The 21888-nt window shown below is 39.0% G+C and overlaps 1 protein-coding gene across 7 annotated transcripts in view; it reads left to right on the plus strand.

Moving 5' to 3' along the window:
* si:ch73-103b11.2 (protein outspread) overlaps positions 1–21888 on the plus strand; it is a 64005-nt gene that overhangs the window by 9037 nt on the left and 33080 nt on the right. For 4 of the 7 annotated variants that reach the window (XM_067434553.1, XM_067434552.1, XM_067434551.1 and 1 more), the window contains exons 3-8: positions 999–1064; positions 13623–13774; positions 13978–14062; positions 15209–15262; positions 15800–15983; positions 18461–19184. In XM_067434553.1, the coding sequence (XP_067290654.1) occupies positions 999–1064; positions 13623–13774; positions 13978–14062; positions 15209–15262; positions 15800–15983; positions 18461–19184 (1265 nt within the window). The remainder of the gene's footprint in view (positions 1–998; positions 1065–13622; positions 13775–13977; positions 14063–15208; positions 15263–15799; positions 15984–18460; positions 19185–21888) is intronic. The other 3 variants (XM_067434555.1, XM_067434557.1, XM_067434556.1) reach the window with 2 other exon arrangements.

Consider the following 21888-nt stretch of genomic DNA (forward strand, 5'->3'; position numbering starts at 1 on the left):
GTAAATTCTCATTTACAAAGAATGCTTAAATAATTCTATAATATGAAATAAAATAATTATTATTTTAGAATTAATTTTATAAATGTTTTTTTAATAATGTGTTAGTACATTATTTCATTAATAAAGAATGTTTTAATTATATAATATGGAGTATGATTATTATTTTAGAATTAATTTATAAACATTATTTTGTATAACTTGTTAGTAATTAATTGAATAATTTGTAATTAATTAGTAATTCAGTTTTAATAATTCTATAATTCATATATAATAGTTATTTTTATATGCGTACCATTGAGTCTCTGGGACCCTTATCAATAAAAGTTCATCTCAACAGAACACAATTCTTTGTGAAATTATGATTTTTTTTTAGAACAGTTTAATATATAAAAAATATATGTACGAGTTCTCATGCATCATATTTATTTCACTAAAGAACCAGTATTTTCTCTTTATTATCACACATTGTGTGTGAGAATAGATTGCTGCTCGTGTGTGTGTGTGTGTGTGTGTGTGTGTGTGTGTGTGTGTGTGTGTGTGTGTGTGTGCGCACGCACTTGAGGGGGCCGTGGAGTCGCTGACTCACTCTCGGTCTCTCAGGCTGAACTCGTGAGAAACAGCAGGAGAGGGAGTTTGTGGGATGGGAAACAATTCGACAGCAAACAGGAAATCACAGATTGACAAACGAGATGGAAAATTATAAAAATAACCCAAAGCATATGTAGTGTATACATAAGTATGTATATGTAGGATGCAATGGTCAACCAAATGGCTATTGCTGATATCTAAAGAGCAGGGATATAATTAATGCAATTTAATGACAGCAAATGAGACCCCAGATAAATCGGGCACCGCATCAATCACGCCTCATGATTATTAAAGTTCATATATAGTGGCACTAAAAAGTATTTAAACGCTTAAAGCATACTTGAAATGCTTTCAAGATCTATATTGTCCTCACTTTTTCGCTAATGCAATCATAATTGTTTCTCTTACAGAAATGGCAGAGACGCTTTTTCCTTCTGTATGAACACGGACTCCTGCGTTACGCGCTGGATGACATGGTGAGTGTGTTGTGAGTGTATGCAGTGGCTCTCGCTCCTCATCCTGTATATACGTGTTGCCATGTTCTGTCTGCAGTCTGTGGGCGGCTCTATGTGGACAGACCTTCAGGGTGTTTATGCTACTGCCTGCCTGTTGTATGTTGTGTGTGTGTTTGTATATGCATTGCTTGGTATAAAGGCTGAATTGAGTCCTCTCCTCTTTGTCTCTGCTTCTTTGCATTTGCTTTTCTTTCATCTCTCTTTCTCTGGAAGTGAGTGATGGACGTTTAAAGAGCAGCATAAAGGATAAAAAGCTGTTTGGGATCATTTGCATTCATGCGTGTTTGTGATCGTTATTAAGCACCACTTCAGCCCACATGTGATCATGAGTTCTTTTGTGTGCGTGTTTGTTTGCATAAACATTTTTCTTCGTTCTTGTGTGTGTGTCTGGAACTACATGAACCTGAAGTCCGTCATCACTAAATGCAGGGTTCGACCCGGCCCGGGTGATGATGATCTGTAAGTGTGTGGGTGGGTGAAGAAGCGCTACATCCGTAAAACTACCCACAATCCATCTGTGCCCACTTCCCTCCCACACTCAGACATCCAGGAACAGAGACAAATGTACACAATTACTCTCGTTCTGTAGAACCGCTCGCCGCAGAGAGAGAAACAAGGGCAAATGCGAGTAGTATTTAACAAGGGAGGGATAATGTTCTTGTAGATATGGACTGTATTCTACAATTGACACTAATGAAATGAGGCTGTGATTAACAAGCGATCAGTTGTTTGTACTTTTTTTAAGGTTAAGGTCTAGTTTTGAGGAAATAAGGAAGTGAATGGTGAGCAGGAGCTCCACGAAAACACCATAAGACCATCAAAATATTGGAAAAAAAAGTGTGAGGAGCAAGCTGAAACTGAAAATCTTGCTTGACAACCGTTTACGTAGACATTATTGGCCTAAACTATAAATAACTCCATTCATGTTCCACAGAAGAAAGTCATTGAAAGAGGATACGCAAGTGACACATTTTTCATTTTCAAATATTATTTTTTTTGGGACGCCTGCCATTACATGCACATGAACTTTAATGACATCCCATTCTTTAATTCTTAGATTTAATTCTTAATCCGTAGGGTTTAATATGGAGTTGACCCACCCTTTGCAACTATAAAAGCTTCAACTCTTCTGGGAAGGTTTAGGAGTGTGTTTATGGGAATTTTCTTCTAGAAGCTCATTTGTGAGGTCACGCACTGATGTTAGACGAGAAGGCCTGGCTCTCAGTCTCCGCTCTAATTCATCCCAAAGCTGTTCTATCGGGTTGAGCTCAGGACCCTGTGCAGGACAGTCAAGTTCCTCCACACCAAACTCACTCATCCATGTCTTTATGGACCGACGCTTTGTGCACTGGAGCGCAGTCATGGTGGAATAGGAAGGGCCATCCCCAAACTGTTCCCACAAAGTTGAGAGCATGAAATTGTCCAAAATGTCTTGGTACGCTGAAGCATTGAGAAATCCGTTCCCTAGAACTAAGAGGCCAAGCCCAACTCCTGAAAAACAACCCCACACCATAATCCCCCCCTCCACAAAACTTTACGCTTGGCACAATGCAGTCAGGCAAGTCCCGTTCTCCTGGCCACTGCCAAGCTCAGACTCGTCCATGGGACTGTCAGACAGAGAAGCGTGATTGGTCACTCAGAGAACACGTCTCGCTGCTCTTGAGTCCAGTGGCGGCTGCTTTACTCCACTGCATCCCTCGCTTTGCATTGCTCTTGGGGATTTAAGGCTTGGATGAGCTGCTCGGCCATGGAAACCATTTCCATAAAGCTCTCTACACGCTGTTCCTGAGCTCATCTGAAGGACACAGAAGTTTGAAGGTCTGGAGCTATTGACTCTGCAGAAAGTTGGCGACTTCTGCGACCCTCAGCATGCGCTGACCCCGCTCTGTGATTTTACGTGGCCTAACACTTTGTGGCTGAGTTGCTGTTGTTCCCAATGGCTTCCACTTTGTTATAATCCCGCTAACAGTTGAGTGTGGAATATTTAGTAGTGAGGAAATGTCAGGAATGGACTTATTGCACAGGTGGCAACCTATCACGGTCCCACGCTTGAGTTCACTGAGCTCCTGAGAGCGACCCATTCTTTCACTAATGTGTGTAGAAGCGTCTGCAGGCCTAGTGCTTGATTTATACACCTGTGGCCATGAAGTGATTGAACACCTGAATTCAGTGATTTGGAGGAGTGTCCCAATACTTTTGGCAATATAGTGTATTAAAACTAAAAATTAAAACTTAACTTTTCTTTCAAATGAAAGATCTGAACTTCATTGGAAATGAGAAAATATTGCCTGGGTTTAAGAGGTTTAAGTTGAAGTACTAAAATTGAAAAATAAAAAATAAAGCTATAGATAAATATTTAATAAACAAAACAAAAATTATAAAGGAACACAACAAAATGACAAAAACCTTAGATAAAATTAAAATTAAAACTGGAAATATAAAAAAAAAAGAGTTATCAAACATTAATAAATACTTTAATAGTATATAAAGAATGCTGACATAGCATTGATAGAGTCTTTGTTTTATTTCTAAGTCTAAATCAAGTTTTTTGGGCATGGGTTTTTGTCTTTTTCACACAAACGCACTTAAAAACCTTTTCTAATGCAGATGATTTAGACGTGTGTGTGTGTGCGTGGATGTCATCAGCAGGTTTTCTTTGTGTCAGTGCCATCAGAAACAGATGCAGAAGTGTTGTGTCATGAGAGGTCAGGATGTCTGGTGTTGACTGGACGCTCTCTGTGAGTCTGTGGAGAAAGCGAGAACACATTCTGAGCCTCACGCTATATTTATAGCTGCTCTTCAACATTTGTTTCCATAACGACCACTCAAATCCTACAATATAGAATGTAGTATAGCGGTGGATCTCACGAAACATGTCAAGAACACCCCAGCATGAGCAGAAACATTTACAAGGACAATGGAACTTATTACAGGACTATTATAGGAAAAATTGTTTTTACTTCTGCAGAACACAAAAGATATTTTGAGAATTTTTTTGTATATGGTATAAGGGTCAATGGGGTCCAAAACTTTGTTAACTTTTGCTGTTGTTGCGCATTATGACTTTTAGTGTATGTTTTTTAGATTTGAGGTTTGCATTTATGCTAGTGTAACATTAAAGGGGGGGTGAAACGCTGTTTCATGCATGCTGAGCTTTTTACACTGTTAAAGACTTGGATTCCCATCCTAAACATAGACAAAGTTTCAAAAACTAAGTTGGACGTTTGGAGTATTTCTGTTGCAAAAATACTCCTTCCGGTTTCTCACAAGTTCGGAGAGTTTTTTTCGAGTATGGGTCCGCTTGACGTCAACAGGGCGGAAGGTCCTTGTATGGGCCGTACGGGCTTTTCTCCTGGAAGGGTGCGCGTGCGTGACTAGAGCGAGAGAGAAAATGCACGCCCATAAACACTCTCTCAATCTGCAGATCCACTCATCCGTGCAACACTTCTGTCGCGCCCTATGGTCGCGCCGCGCTCCACTTTATTTCTATGGGTGACGTCAACGCGCCTGCATAGCATTCCGGGAAGGCAGCGGTGCATTTGGACCCAGAAATTATGGGAACCCTCACATCACGCTTCAGTCGTGTCGCAAGTATACACTAGTCTGACGTGCAAAACCGTTTTGCTTGCTACTGCTAAGGTTTAGTCGCATACAATAGTCCATAAACCGAATCATGTCCTCATAAACTGAGTAAACACACGGACGTCCTGCTGTTGCTGCTTCTCCTGTTCAATTTATTTCAGCCTCCGGATCTGATTCTGGATCATATATGTATTAGTTGAATCTGATTGATAGCCATGGTTTAATTAGGGTGACGTTTTCTTCTCCACGCTTGAGGACGTCGCAGCTTTCAGACGCTTTCAGTGCAATAGCTGCACGCTTGTCATTCTTTAGCTCCGCCCACACGATACGCCTCCATCCGCTCGTTTTTTTTTTTCCGGAAAGACTCGGTACAGTATCTTTCTTTTATAAATATAATAAAACTAATGACTTTTCGGAGATATGAAGGATGCAATACTACTCTATAGGTACTCAGATTGACATGAGATTGACTGAAACTCAGTGTTTCACCCCCATCCCCTTTAAAAAGTTGACAAAATAAATGTTAACACTTTACAGTAAATGATTCATAAATAATTTACTAAAGGCTTTAAAAGCATTTTCATTGTTAGGTCATATGTTAAATGTTTATTTGGTAAAACATTACATAATATGTGCATGGAAATGTCCATTTTCCTAAAAAAACTATTAAATATTAAACTTGATTGACAGAAAATGGCATCAATGTGAAAATGAAATGGCATTAACTACACAAAAAAGCTTATTTTGTGGCTTCTATATCGATATAGACAATGGATTTTGAATCATTTCATGAATTAATCAGCATGTATTATATTGTACGTTACATAATTTGATGGTATTTTTAAACTCGATTGACAGTCCTTCTAGCCATCATCCTCTCCTTCCCTGTTGGACTTAAGCCACTGGAGAGAGAAAGGGAGAGAGATGTGTAGGAGGAAAGAACAGGATGAGAGGAAGGTTACAACAGAAGCTCGGCTGCTATTTTCAGACCAGTTGCATCTCTGTATGAATTAGGGATACACAATATATCGGCCAATATATGTACATTTTTTATGTAATCGTTATTGGCCTGATACAAAAATTTGGCCAATATATTAAAGTGATCATGAACTGCATTGTTTATAATGTTTCCTGTGGTGCACTTATAATGTAAGTATGATTTTACATCAAAAATAAATCTAAAAGGCATTATTCCTAGCCTGATTTTAGCCTCTGTTTGAAGGGGCGTGTCTGCTGTAAGACTTCAGTGTAATGCCCACTGCTGTGATTGGCTGCTGTGAGGCTTCAGTGTAATGCCCACTGCTGTGATTGGCTGACATCTTTGCATATGAAATAGCTAGTATTACATGTGGAACTCTCTTGAAAAACTTTTAGCACATTTTTACTGTTACAGCTCTCAAGGTAATCAATTGTGAAGTGTTGATTAATAGTATTACGGGAGTTTTGGTGAGAGTCCAGAACTCAGTCAATGATAAACTCGTGTTGTTTGATTGACAGCTCCAGAGATTGTAAAGGGGGCGTTCTTTGATGGCTTACTGTATATAATTTAATCACAGTTTATTTTCATCCTACTAAGAAACGATGTGGAGTTGAGCGTTTAGTCACTGGTTTGATTTACTGACACACAGACAAAGAACATCTGACTGTACATTAATCATTTCATCAGAAATCACTGATCTCAGATCAGGAATTAGAGTTAACACATTTACTTGGATGTTTTGTCATAACTGTCGAGCACATATCGTAAAAATCTGTTTGCCTGCACCCAAATTGCAACTGATTTACCAAAGAATCCACAGTGAAATGTAGCGGAGAAATAATGCTCGACTGAGACATTCACATTGATGATAAATAAGCACGTTCCTAGCATTAGGATCTTTGGAAGGGAATGTTATTTTTAGTCCATCCTGTATCGCTCTTCTCTCCTCGTCATCTCACTAACACACCAGTGGGCGGGGCCAAAGATGTGATGATGAAGTAGGCGTTGATCTTTCACCTCATAGATAGGCTCATTCAGTTCACATAATGAGTCGTTCTCTGGGCTTGGTTACAATAAAAGCTGCTTTTGGACTAACAAGGAAGTTTTCAGTTCTGAGTCTTGCATTATATTCTTAGTGTGATGACCTCTTATATGTCAAAAGCTCAAGGAACAGTTTATTTCTCTGTTTATGACCCCTTTAAACTTGATAAATGCATTATTTCCTTCAGCTGAGACACGTCAGATGCGCACTGTTCGCCATGATGGTTTTGAATAGCTTGAAATATGATTGGAATCACTTATACAGTTCAGTGCAACGTGCAGGGCAAGTCTGTCATATTGTAATGAGAACATTTATAATTGTGTGCTTGGGACGTGGCTTTAATGGTGGTGAGACTTTTGTTTTGGTAATCAGGCTTCCAAAAATCATATAAAAAATTGGATTTAGATTCATCGACCCATATATCTGTAATTGGCTTTTAAATATAAAGAATGATCAGTTATTGGTATCAGACAATATTTTCATATCAGTGCATCCCCAATGAGCCTTGAATAGACGGCTGGTTATTGAATACGTTCATGTTGCCCTTGGTTAATCTGCCCCGATGTTGACCTGTGGGCCGGGCGAGGGTTAAAGCGGTGTGCATCAGACTCTGGCAGCATTGGGTTTGCTGAGCACAGATTCAGCAGTCTCTTTGTGTTGTGTAAAACGCTCAGTCAGTTGGGCAGTGTTCCCAGAGGCACCTCTCTAAAGACAGCAGTAGAGGAGTTTTAATGTGATTTATCATTATTGCAATCGTCCCATTCACGTATGTGTTTCTTTTTGTAGTTTGCCAGCTGCTTAGACTTTTCAGGGATTCCCAAACTGGGGTTTACAAGTTGATGAAAAGCTATTTTAGAGTCCTTTCTCCTTTTAGAGATCTCAACTTAAATGAATTAATTCATGTTTTGGAATACAGATTTAAGACCGATCACCCAGTAGATTATTGCAAAAGTGAAAAAAAAAGTTATAGAATTTTAAATTTACTGTAAAACAAATGTTCTGAACTAAAAAAAAATATTTTATACAGATATATATTTTTATTAAATAATTTGGACCCTAAAATTGCTAGAAAATCAAAGCCTAACCAAGCTGTGTTGCAAATTTGAAGATATCACAAAAATTGTTTGGCAATTATACAAATGCACAGTGTCCCGCAACTGGGTCACTGACAGTTAACAGGCTTAATAATTACAATAAAATCTTGAGATAAAAGCAATCAAAATAAAACCATAAAATGAAATTTAAGCAAATAAAACAAAAAAGATTAATTAATTACGTGACTTTAACGCGTTAATTAATTACGCAAAAAAATTAAAAATTTAACCGCATTTATTTTTGCACCGCGGAACGTTTTTCAATGAATCAGTTTCGACGGACCGATTATACTGGAACACCAACTAGCGCTCCGGAGTCAAGACAACAACAAACCTTGGGTGCGTCTCAATCAGCTCCCTAGTTCAGTAGTCAGGGCACTGATCAGGGAGTCAGCCCATTGACTTATGTCTTGATCAGTGCCCTGACTAGGGAACTAGGGAGCTGATTGAGACGCAGGGCATGAGTGAACATGAACGAAGAAGCTGATGAGACCGCTTTGCTCGGCCCCGTGGATGGGAAATTTTGTTTTAAAAAACGAAAGAATGGAAGCGTCGTCAAGAGCAGGGTTGTGTGCAAGCTATACAACAAGGAATTTGCGCATCACCGCAGTACATCGAGCCTCAAATATCACAAATATGCTTTTGCTACACTTAATGGCAAACATTGCGCTGGTCTGCTGGACTGAAATAAATAAACAATATTTTGTTGATTAAGCTTATGTATTCAGTCATTATTCAATGGTATACTAAAAATACATGTGAAAAATTACTTCTCATTGTTCTCAGGTAAAATATTTATATGCGATTAAAATGCGATTAATTTCGATTAATTAATTACAAAGCCTCTAATTAATTAGATTAATTTTTTTAATCGAGTCCCGGCCCTAAGATTAATATATGTGTATTTATGTCATGTGACCATTAACCGACATCAGTGAACCATGAACATGGGTATGTGTTGTAAAATAATAATTATTGTAAATCTCATCGGTTACTTTGTTTGGCTGATGGAAAAGTTTGGGAATCTTTGGTTTAAATAAGGATTTTTGTGAAATTTAAATATAAAAATTAGTGCCTTTCTAGAATCAGTCTGACATATGGCTATAATTCACCTGAAACAAATGTTAAACTTTTGTCTGTTTGTATGATTATTAAACAAAATTGCAACTAATTTCTGGATTTAAATGGTCCTGCAGTTAGACAAATCAGTTTTACATTTAAGTAAACTACAAAAACAAAATGGTGAAATTGTGATTTAGTTAGAGTTACAACTGTCCTTTACATACAGTGTGCATTTTTTATGTAAAACTAATATAATACATTTTTACTATAAATGTAAACTATTTAAAATTTTCTGCAGGACAAAAATGGTGCAATGTTGACTAGTCACCTAAATGCTTTCCCTTATATATCGATATACATTTTTGGTGTTCAAAAATTGGACGTGTAGTTTTTCAACAGACCGAGATGAGCACAGGTTGTGGATAAACGAGTGCAGTGGTGGTTAGTTTGATGCAACTAGTCTGGCAGTAAATAAAGGGGAGAAGTCAAACACAATATTTGAGCTTGAGAGACTTTGATCTGCAAATATAATTCACTGAAAACAAATCAGTCTGTAATTAAAAGCTTGTTTTTGACTGTGGTTGAACATAGACAGTTAAATGTATGTTGTGAAGAAGAACAGTAAATGGAAATTCATTCTTTATTTAACCAGGTTAAAAACTCATTGAGATTTAAAATATCTTTCACAAGAGTGACCAGGCCAAACATACAGATACACATCAACACAATAAAACACAATTAAGGATCACAAGGATAAAACACACAATCGGTTATATAAAGTCCATAAATAAAAGTACATAAAGTCAGATAAACTCGTTTAGGGATGGAAGCATGGTAAGCTGTTGATGTTTTGTAAATTACTCCAAGGGAAGAAATATTATATTTAAAGGGGGTGTGAAACACTCAGTTTCAGTCAATCTCATGTCAATCTTGAGTACCTATAGAGTAGTATTGCATCCTTCATATCTCCGAAAAGTCTTTAGTTTTATCATATTTAAATGATAAATTTAAATATGATGGAGGCGTATCGTGTGGGCGGAGCTAAAGAATCACAAGCGCGCAAAGCGGTGACGTCCTCAAGCGTGGAGAAACCCATCTATCTCAGCTAATACAGATAATGATCCACAATCAAATCTGAGGCTGAAATAAACTGAACAGGAGAAACGGCAACATCAGGACGTCCGTCTCTGTGGTATGTAAGTTACTGTATTTAATGGCCTCTCCACATTTCTGTGTCTTTACTCACAGTGTATGAGGACATGATTCGGTTTATGGACTATTGTATGCGACTAGACCTTAGAAGTAGCAAGCAGAACGGTTTTGCACGTCAGACTAGTGTAACGTTATACAGAACAACAATGGAGTAACCGTTAGCGCATTTGAATGACGAAGCACGCGATCGTATCGTTTACTGATGTTTACTCATGCGACGGTAGCCAATAGCAGAGACATTTGAAGTTGATTTACTCACCGGCATCTTCCAAAGCAGGACCGCTCTGTCAAAAACACACTTCTTTGGTATGATTTGGTGAAGTCCTGTGACAGCAGTGACCGTGGAAATCCACTTTGCGACGCGACTGAAGCGATGCCTTGAAGCTTCCCGTCATTTCTGCGTTCAAATCGGTTCAAATGCAGCGCTGCCTTCCCGGGGCGCGACATAAGTGTTCACGGAGGACTGGATCTGCACCTGAGAGACTGTTTACAGCGTGCATTTCCTCTCTCTCCCTCTAGTTACGCGCGCGCGCGCACCCTTCCGGGAGAAGAGCCCGTACGGCCCATACAAGGACCTTCCGCTCTTATTAACGTCAATTAGACCCATACTCGAAAAAAACTCGCCGAAACTTGTGAGAAACCGGAAGGAGTATTTTTAACACAGAAATACTCCATCAAACGTCCAACATTAGTTTTTGAAACTTTGTCTATGTTTAGGATGGGAATCCAAGTCTTTAAAGGTGTAAAAAGCTCAGTATGCATGAAACAGCATTTCACCCCCCCCCCTTTAAAGCTTTTTAACCTAGCTCTGTTCTGAGGAACTTTGATAAGATTGTAGCAAACATTTGTATTAGAAAAGCTGAGACCACAAATGGACTTATAAATAAAACGATAGCATTTCAAACTTCTTTGAGTATAGAAAGATGGTATCTCGGTTTTATCATATAAACTGCAGTGATGTGCCTAATAGCCAGTAATAAAGTGTAAAGCACTATAATAAATGATATCAAGTTTTTTTGTTTTAATAATGTAAATTCATATAAAACAGAAAATCCTATAGTGGTAAAGAGGTTGGAGATGCTACATATTTATTTTACAAAGTTAGCCCATGGTTTACTCACCCTCAAGCCATCCTAGTTGTATATGACATTCTTCTTTCAGATCAATACAATCAGAGTTATATTAAAAAAGTTCTGGCTTTTCCAAGCCAAAATCTAAAGCCCCCAAAAAAGTGCATCTATTCATTATAAAAGTGCTCCAAACGGCTCCGGGGGGTAATAAAGGCCTTCTGAAGAGAATCGATTAGTTTGTGAAAGAAAAAATATCCATATTTAACATGTTATAAAGTAAAATATCTAGCTTCTGGCGGACCGCCTTTCATATTCAACTTGAGCAGAAAGTGTAACTCGTGTGACGCGTTTTAAACTGTGAGAGGCGTTACACTTTCTGTGTAAGTTGAATATGGAAGGCGGTCCGCCAGAAGCTAGATATTTTACTTTATAACGTGTTAAATATGAATATTTTTCTTTCACAAGCACATCGATTCTCTTCAGAAGGCCTTTATTACCCCCCAGGAGCCATGTGGAGCACTTTTATATATATCAGGTTTGCATTTATTCTTTATCATATAGTACAATATCAAATTCTGGCTGTAAAAAATGAAGAGTTTGTGAAGCCACTGAAGCGCAGCAATAAATAGCAGTGTCGTCTTCATAAAGAGGGTACATAGCATTGGGAATGTTATTACAAATATTATTCATATACAAGGAAACTAAAATGGGTCCCGGAACAGACCCCTGAGAGACAACTTTAGAGACTGACAAAACAGATGAGGTACAATCCTTTAAACACACACTGTGTGCTCGCTGAAAGGCAGTTGGCAAACCTTTTGATAGTGTTTTCTGAGAGACCAACAATGGGAAATCTTTTTAAAAGGATGTCATGATGATCTGCTGTAAACTGAAATGCTCAATCATATTTTAAAATATGGAACAGTTGATATATCTCTGGAAAATAGAAATCATGCAACTTACATAATGTCATGTCATCTGGTTAGGAGTTAAGTCAAGTCATCTTTATTTATGTAGTGGTTTATACAAAACAGATTGTGTCAAATCAGCTTCACAGTAATAAACAGAATCAATGATCCTCAAATTATCAAATATGGAACAAATTCAGCAAGAAGTTGCGGGAGGTTTTGTTTTTTGGCTTTGAATGAACCCTGCGGGGTTTATTACATGGACTAAAACCCTGCCGGCCTTTAAAAATGGATGATGTCTCTTTTATGGAACTTGAATTTCTCCCATGATGCCTCAGCAGCTTTATCTGCACCTCAGCTGTCATCACTCTGCCGTGCCGGCTTCATGTGATCAGTGGTTTAAATTAAAACAAGCAAACTTGTTCAATAGCCGCCCCAAAGAGAATCACCGTAAACAAGTGATTTAAAAGGAAGCTGAAAGTGCAACTTTGAAAGGCAAACGTTTAGTGAAGGCCTTTTTTTCAGGGTTTTGTTGTTCCTCTTTCCAAATTTCTGATGAGTGTGTGTGTGTTGCTTGGTCACTGTTTCTCTGTGTGTCAGTCTTCCCTGTTGAAAGAGTTATTGTGTGTGTGTGTGTGTGTGTGTGTGTGTGTGTGTGTGTGTGTGTGTGTGTGTGTGTGTGTGTGTGTGTGTGTGTGTGTGTGTGTGTGTGTGTGTGTGTGTGTGTGTGTGTGTGTGTGTGTGTGTGTGTGTGTGTGTGTGAGAATGCTGGCTGCAAAACAAAGAAGGAATTTTGTGACTCGTCAAGAGTAAGAAGTAAAATATCAAGAGATGTTGTGAAAGAGAAACTTGGATGAATGTCAGAGGAGGTTTGTGAGGAAATAACTGAAATGCAGGGAGAATGAACCGGTTTGTGGTGTTTTTGTGATGTGTATTTGAGGGAGGTCATGTGCCATATGTCCACACACACGCACACACATACAGGTTTAGTTCACTATCCAAATAAGGATGTACCATAGACTTCTGCTGTTTTTATATCAAGCAGTTATAATATCCAAACTACAACCCTAAAATGTTTACATTACAGTAAGGTTCATTTTGTTAACATTAGTTAACATGAACTAATAATGAAAAAACTTGCAGCATGTATTAATCTTAGTTTTTTCAGCTTTTATAAATAACTATCAAAAGTTGTTTCTGTTAATATTCTTTAATGGATCTGAGCTGACATGAACTAACAATGAACATTAGTTTTTTTTTATCTAATGTTATCAACGATGAATAAATTGCTCAGTGTTAATTAATGCTTTAATTAACGTTAACTAATGGAACCTTATTATAAAGTGCTACCATCATTCCTCAGTCTATAGCTGAGAGAGACACACATCTTTTGTCAAATGGTAAGTTAGTGATAAGGTTTTTTTCTACAAGTTCCTTCAGAATTCATTCTAATATGCTGATTTGCTCAAGAAACATTTCTTATTGTTATCAATGTTGAAAATAGTTGTGCTGCTTAATATTGAAATGCTGATGAAGCTACTAATCGTGTGTGTGTGTGTGTGTGTTTCAGGCCAGCACTCTTCCACAGGGCACCATAAACCTGAATCAGTGTGTGGATGTTGTGGACGGTGAGAGCCGGACGGGTCAGAAACACTCACTGTGCATCTGCACACCGGAGAAAGACCATTACATACGTGCTGAGAGCAAAGAGATCATACATGGGTGAGTTATTCTCTCTCAGATGAAGAATGAGCCTTAATTCATATCTCACAGTTAATCTTAAAGGAATAGTTCACCCAAAAATTAAAACTAGCCCATGAATAACTCACCATTCAATTATACTAATTTAGTAAAATGCATTCATTACAATCTGTGTGATTAGATAAGCAATTACTAACTAAATCTCAAACACTATATGTGTTCAGGTGGCAGGAGGCCCTGATGGTGTTCCCACGAACCAACAAACAAAACCAGAAGAAGAAACGGAAAGTGGAAACTCCTACACCACAGGTACACACACACTGGTGGCAAGAACAAGAACAAAGTTCGTTCTGGCCTGTCCATTTCATACTTTAAGAGAAAAGCAGGTGCTGATCATCTGCTTTTCTTCGCATTAACCCCGCCCACTTTGAACATATGACCAATCACACAATAGTTTTCAGACATCCGCAAGAAAAAAATTCTGCTCAGACGATGTGTGCTGCGAGAACTCCCAAACCAGGGCTGCGAGAACAAAATTACGTCATTTTGTTCTCGCAGCCCTGGGAACGAGAACTTTTTTTTGTTCTCTGTTCTTGTGGAGTATATCACAGCCTTTAGTCCTCCAGCTTAACCAGCACTAGACCAGAACTAACCAGCATTTCATCTCTGTCTGGACGTAACTGATGTGTGTTTGTTGTGTCGTAAGCATGAGCGTTGTTTTCATTCTTGGAAAATAGTTACAAACTTACACACACACCTACACAAAACCTCGCAAAATATCTGAATTAATTTCAACTTCACCTCATTTGGTGAATGACAGCTAAAGAAATCCACTCTTGAATATTAAGAGACTTTTTTTTTTTTGATGTCATCTTTGCCCATAAAAATCCTTCTTCCTTAGTTAAAATGGTTTAATGACTAGTATTTACCAAGCAGGATAAGACCCAGGTCTTCTTGGATAGCCAATACAAAAATTAGGGGGACAGCCTTATTTATTATTATATGAACTTCATTTAAATTATTATTATTTTCTTTTATTTCACTTTTTTTTTCTAGAAAAAGATCAAGATCTTAAAGATGTTAAATCTACTAATTCCATAATATTTTATGAATTTTTATTTAATATTGTATTTATATTTTAAACACTTAAAATATATTTATAGTTTGTATATTCTTACTTTTTTTCTACAACAAACAATCCTAAACTCAGCTATATTTCTATTTAATAATTTTTTTATACAGTATTATTTTATTTAAACAAACATATTTTATATTTAATGTATAAATAAATATTTTATGTATTTTTTTTATATATATAAATATTTTTTTAGAACAAATCTCAGCCATTTTCTCTTTTTTTGGGGTTATTTTTTTGCTCGGTGTTTTAAGCGGATTGTGTTTGTATTGTAAGGGATCATTTACTTTGCTCTGACCTCCTGACCTGTGTTTTGTCAGGCTGATGCTCTTCTTAAAGGTCGATGCTCCCAGCAGAACATGAATGGGTTTATTGTAAGTCCAAAACCAGCACGATCTGACCAATCACAGCACGGCACTGGAATCTGATCAATACATGAATTATGGGTGTTTTTGGAGGACCTATGATAGGACAGTGGCATAATTTGTCCAGTAAATAATTCTCATGTGTGTGCTTCCGCTGGGATGCTGGGTGGCTCACGCAGGCGTGTGTGTGTTTGGTTTCATGCAGAAAAATGCGCTGAGTGATTTTTATGATTTAATCAAAAAGGTATTACTGGGCGGTCAGGTGGAAACAGGAAAGACACAGACGTTAATCTGCGAGTGTGTGTTTAGTGTGGGGTGTGGTGCTAAACGCAAATCAGCGTGTATGAAATCATGGCACAAAAGCTCATTTGTTATCAGCCTGCAAGTTTAGACAGTTACAATCTGTCTGCTCACACACACACATACACATACACACACACAGGTGTTTTTGACATCAAAGAGCTCTTTGTTCTTGACTAGGGGTTAGTTAAATATTATGCTTGTCTGTACATTTCTCTCTTTCTCTGTGTGTGTGTGCGTGTTCAGGAACCAGGCCCTGCGAAGGTGACAGTAACCAGTAGCAGCAGCAGCAGCAGTATGGTGTGTCTCCCCAGCTCTATAGCTCATGCAGAGCGAATGCCACCCACTCGGGCCACCCTATGGCAGGAGGGAACGTGGAGTCGAGCCACTATGCCAACAAGCTGCAGCACTGGCAGCCTGAGTCAACTGGGTAACAACACACAAACAATTAATTTAAAACTAACAAAAACAAGGTTATGACATACTGCAGTGAACCTGGGAATCAGCTGACAAAATATTGAAATGATTGAAATGACACAAAAATGCATTTTAAATTAAAATTTGACATTTAGAACAAAACATTCTGTACACAAGTATGCATGTGCAAACAACCACCTTGCACATCTTGCACACAAGCAAGGTAAGGCGATCATCAAACATTCAACAGCATATAAATCAAACTGCCTAATGGTACTGAATGAAATGTCAACCCAGAAAGCGGTAATTTCTGTGAGAGTTTGGGGTGTTGATGGACTCGATCTACTCCATCTATGTTTTGATCATCATTCTAAATCCAATCCAGACAAAGTTTTTGACAAAAATGCCATTTTCTCATCATTTTGTAAATGTGTTTGTAAATTAAACTTTCACTGACCTTTACCAGGAGTGTTCTAAGCTGGGGGAATGACCTGCCTAGCTCAACCTGAGATATTTATTTTTTCTAGATATAGATGTAAAAAATGTTAAATCTATTAATTGCTTAATGTTATGATTTTTTTAATATATATTTTACACATATAAAATATATTTATATTTTGAATATTCTTACATTTTTATACACTCAGCTGCTGAGTCTTTAGCTATCTTCAAGAAACAGCTGAAGGCACATCTTTTTCTTCAACACATGATCCATTAATACTAACATTGTACTATTTTATATTTTTGTAAACAATAGATGATGCTAGAATAAACGTTTTTGTCGTTTTTTAAAAGCAGAGGCTCTGTTCTTTGTTTAGATTTTTTTTGTTGTTGTTAATTGTTAAAGTAGGGTACATAACACACAGTTTCTGCCAATCTCATGTTAATCTTGAGTACCTATAGAGTAGTATTGCGAACAAAGCTCGCTGATGGCCGCGCTCTTGCTCTTGCTCTTGCTCTTGCTCTTGCTCTTGCTCTTGCTCTTGCTCTTGCTCTTGCTCCTGCTCTTGCTCTTGCTCTTGCCCTTGCCCTTGCCCTTGCCCTTGCCCTTGCCCTTGCCCTTGCCCTTGCCCTTGCCCTTGCCCTTGCCCTTGCCCTTGCCCTTGCCCTTGCCCTTGCCCTTGCCCTTGCCCTTGCCCTTGCCCTTGCTCCTGCTCCTGCTCCTGCTCCTGCTCCTGCTCCTGCTCCTGCTCCTGCTCTTGCCCTTGCCCTTGCCCTTGCCCTTGCCCTTGCCCTTGCCCTTGCCCTTGCCCTTGCCCTTGCCCTTGCCCTTGCTCCTGCTCCTGCTCCTGCTCCTGCTCTTGCTCTTGCTCTTGCCCTTGCCCTTGCCCTTGCCCTTGCTCTTGCTCTTGCTCTTGCCCTTGCTCTTGCCCTTGCCCTTGCCCTTGCTCTGGTTGGAATGCCGCCCTTTATAACGTCATACAGCGCCATACTCTGAAAAAACTTTCCGAAACATTCTTGAATCCTGCAAAAGTGTATTTGTGATACGTCCAACTCGTTTATTGAACTTTTGGCCATGTTTAGCATGAGAATCAACTCTTTAAACGTGTGAATAAGTCAGAATGCATGAAATAGCATTAGACCCGTTTCTCCCTTTAACAGCACAATTCATAGTGAAAATATTAATTATCCATGATGAAAAATGCAAAATAAATTCCAACCAGTCAGGGAATCACAAGCTAATCTTGCCAAAGGGACTCTAACATCCGCCCATGAAGCACTGCAAATGATGTGATAGTCAGTCTCCTAGTGCTCTCAAATCACTTAAATATTTGTATCAGGGGCACTTTCTCTGAGGATGAGAAAATAATTCACAGTAAAAAAAAAAAACAATGTAACTTTTACAAAATTTAGCGTGTTAAAACCACTCAACCCTGTCCAGCAGTGACACCAGCAGTTAAATTTGTGTGTTTTAAAATCATTAATGGGAAAAATTATTTCAGAGCCATGGCCTCTTAAAAGGTGGACAAACACTGTTGTACTGTTGTACTCGAATTTTCTTCTTTAAAATCTAGAGAAATGTGTTTTCTTGACTACGGCGTCTATGCCACTGTTTACTATTACCGTCATGTTCAGTACATATGATTTATAATGTTGAATTACACCACCAGGAACCATTAGTTATTTTGGTCTTAGAAGAAAGACGTCCACTTCACACATAATAAAGTCACTGGACCTCCAATTTCAGGCAAAATGAAAAGAACATTTAAATAGATTCACTTACTCATAAAAACCACAGTAACTATAACTTCTGACAAAATACTACAGTGATTGTGACCTCAGTAAAACTGTGGTAACTTGGTGTTAGTCACCACTGTCATTAAAAACAAGATTAAACAAAATGACAGACGTCTTGCACTGTTTGAAGGAGATCCCAGATTAATTTGGTATGATTTTACAGTAGTAACTAGGTATTTTGGCAGCTGTAATGTTACCATGGTAAATTTTGTAAGGTTATTGACTGTGATTTTTCGTCTTTCTCACGCTCAGACTCAGGAAACTTGAGTGCTGGTCGGAAGCCACGGGTGGAGAGCGGATATTTTTCGCTGGAAAAACCTAAACCCGAAGAAGACGAAGGACGACAGCAGCAAAGCCAGCAGGAGCGAGAGCCGCAGCTGCCGTCCCCTCCGCTTTCTTCCTCCTCCACCTCGCCCTCCTCTTCCTCACGCTCCAGGTATCTCTCATTTGATCCTGAGCTCTTCAGCTCTCCAGTCAGCTCACACAAACACACATCACACAACCCACACACTGCTGCTAACACACAGACTTCCAGTGACGTGCGAGTTACATATAACGCCCGCACTCACAAACACAACCCACAAAGACTTCAGAAATCAGTGGAGCATGTTTCAGCGGACGCCCCGTCGCTGGAGTTCCCACCCTCATCGGATGCTAATCTGAGTCCCCTTCCCAGCCCGGACACGCTCTCCAGTCCAAACTCACACACATGCCACGCAAACATCCTCCCATCATCCCTGTCCTCTTCTCAGAGCTCTTTGGACTCTGAGCTGAGTCCGGAGAGCCATGTGGGCGGAGCCCTGGGCAGGGCAGGCCGAGGTGGGCAGGGTTACGCCGCCCTGGCGGATGTGCCGCGGGCACGGAGACTCAGTCATCGGGAAGCGTACCGATCCAGCCAAAAACGGCAGGAGCTGCGAGCACGCGCGAGGAGCCCGGGCAGGGAGGAAGTGGAACGACTGTTCGGACGTGATCGAAGGTGATGAGCGACACACACACACACACACACACACACACACACACACACACACACACACACACACAAAGGCTCTGTTTCAAGGTTCAATGTTTGTTTTTGTGACATATTGGGACATTCCATAGGCGTAATGGTTTTTATACTGTACAAACCGTATTTTCAATCCCCTTATACTGCCGCTGCCCCTAAACCTACCCATCACAGGAAACATTCTGCATTTTTACTTTCTCAAAAAAAAAATCTCATCCTATATGATTTATAAGCATTTTGAAAAGTGGAGACATGGCCAATGTCCTCATATTTCACCCTCTCGTTGTAATACCTATGTCATACCCATGTCATTAGACACATTGGTGTCCTCATATTTCACAAAAACATGCCCACACACACACACACACACACACACACACACACACACACACACACACACAAAGGCTCTGTTTCAAACCCAAGTGAGGCAGCTATGTTCTTAGACAGCATCTTTATAAGTAACTGATTTGAAAACACTACATGGGCAGCAGAGCTTATAGCGCTTAACCCTATAAACCCTACTATAGCCTATTTGATACACAAAAGCCCTATTCGGACGGTCATTGTTTCTCGTGGGGTCGTAAGTTATTTCCATCATTTACAGTGGCTAGTCTGTGATTTTTATTGCCGTCCGAATCCAGAATGTCAGTGTTTTTTCTCCCACCATCCGTGTTAAAATCCACGGCCGAATTACCTACAGTTTTTTTACAAACACCAAGGTCGTGTGATGATTTAATTGCCGTCCGGATCCACATCTCTGAGTTTTCAAAAAGAGATTGTTTCAAAATTAACTGTTTATTTAATTTTTTACCACAGCAGAGCACCGTATCGTTGCGTTTACCTGTAATTTGGATGGAATTTAAAGATCTAGCCTATACTTTTATTACTGAAATGTTGGAAAGTTATTACACGAATAACCTTTCATGAGAAACAATTACCATCCGAATAGGGCTATAGGCAGTGTTTCAAACCCAAGTGAGACAGCTATCTTCTTAGACAGCATCTTTAAAACTGAATAAAATGTATACATTTATCTCTCCATGTGATTCCAATTCAGTTTCCGATGTCATTGTAGAAATGTTCAATTTATTCCACAACTAGCTACTGAGATAAAAAAAAAAGATTAATATTCATCTGGTCATGTGATCTCCACCCCCATGAAGCTCCATTATTAGCCCGCTTATGAGTCTTAGGTAAATGTGTATTTATTTTCAGCTTCTGAAGTTTTTTTTTTTAACAGAAAAAGATATTACTGCACTTTTAATACTAATATGTAGTGAAGTTAATTACTTGTTGCTCTAAGTAGCACAATATAATGCTGCACAACCAAATATTTGGTGAACGAACTGGTTTTTAATTTGATTAGCTTCTTTTCAGTGGCGACTAAAGTGTATAATCACCATTTCCTGGTTTGTTATGCAAAAGGATATTGCCTTTGAAATGTCAACATGTGACATGAAACGTCAAATATCTATTATTGGTACTGTTTGGAATAGATTTTATCAGCTCATGATGCCTAAAAATGCTGTCTAGGTGGTAAGTCACGAGAGTTTGTACCAGAGCCAATGACACACACATTCTAGTTAAATATACATCACAGAAATTGTTTTATAGCACATTAGGCTTTATAGGTTATAGTCTGATTGTAATTGAGGAGATACACAGTTCTGTACAGAGAACTTAAGATACGCAGCTACTTCCCCTGCAGTATAAACACAATCTGCTCGCTCACTCTCAGCCAACACGCCTGCTGTGTTTACGTCTCAGAGCCAGCGTGGAGGTTATATCTCCACCTGCTGGAGCCGGCAGGAAAAAACAAGCCTGTTATCTGTCAATGACACTCAGGACGAGCAAGTTCAGAAACGAAATGAGACGCAGGGAGGATGCGCTGCTGTCTGTCTGAGCTATTGCTGTGCCTTTAGCACTTAGAATCATGACATTCATCTCATTCTTGCAGCTTTAGCGCCACCTAGTGAACACTGTGTAAAACTGAACTTCCAATCTAATCTCTCTTCCATTTTGATGAAATCTCAATGCAGAGGTGAACGCTGTATCTGTTCAGTTCTGTATCTGTGATTAAAATGTTTCTTTACTTCTGCGCTGTTCTCTTTTTATTTCAGTTTTTTCTTTACCTCGTGCTTTTTATGTCTTTTTTGCTTTTTATTTGATCTGTTTCTCCTCTTTTTCAGGCAGTCTTCTGAAACTCTGCACTTCCTGCCCTGTGCCGCGCCCTGCCACGCCCACTGACACACCCACTGCTTACTTTCATTCCACCTGCTGGGGCCAAACTATAACACACACACACACACACACACACACACACATACACATCTCAAAAACAAAGTCATAAAGACGAAAGCCTTTTACACACGGCAAGCAGCGCATATTTCAATGAGCAGATTAACAGTGAATTCAGACTGACAACTATGTGGCACAAACAAATTAGTTAATAGCTTCACAATAGGGTTTGAGTTTAATTTTGCTTAAATGAGTGGAATTTCAAGTTTCACTGTAGGCTTTGCTAAAATGGCTTAAACAGCCTCACACTATTGCAAAACTGAACAATATTTCTACAATGGCACCATTGTCGAAATATTATTCAATTTATTCCACAACTAGCTACTGAGATAAATGATTCATATTCATCTGTTCATGTGATCTCTGCCCCCATGAGGCT

Source organism: Pseudorasbora parva, chromosome 24 (assembly GCF_024679245.1).
Source record: "Pseudorasbora parva isolate DD20220531a chromosome 24, ASM2467924v1, whole genome shotgun sequence".
Taxonomy (NCBI): Eukaryota; Metazoa; Chordata; class Actinopteri; order Cypriniformes; family Gobionidae; genus Pseudorasbora; species Pseudorasbora parva.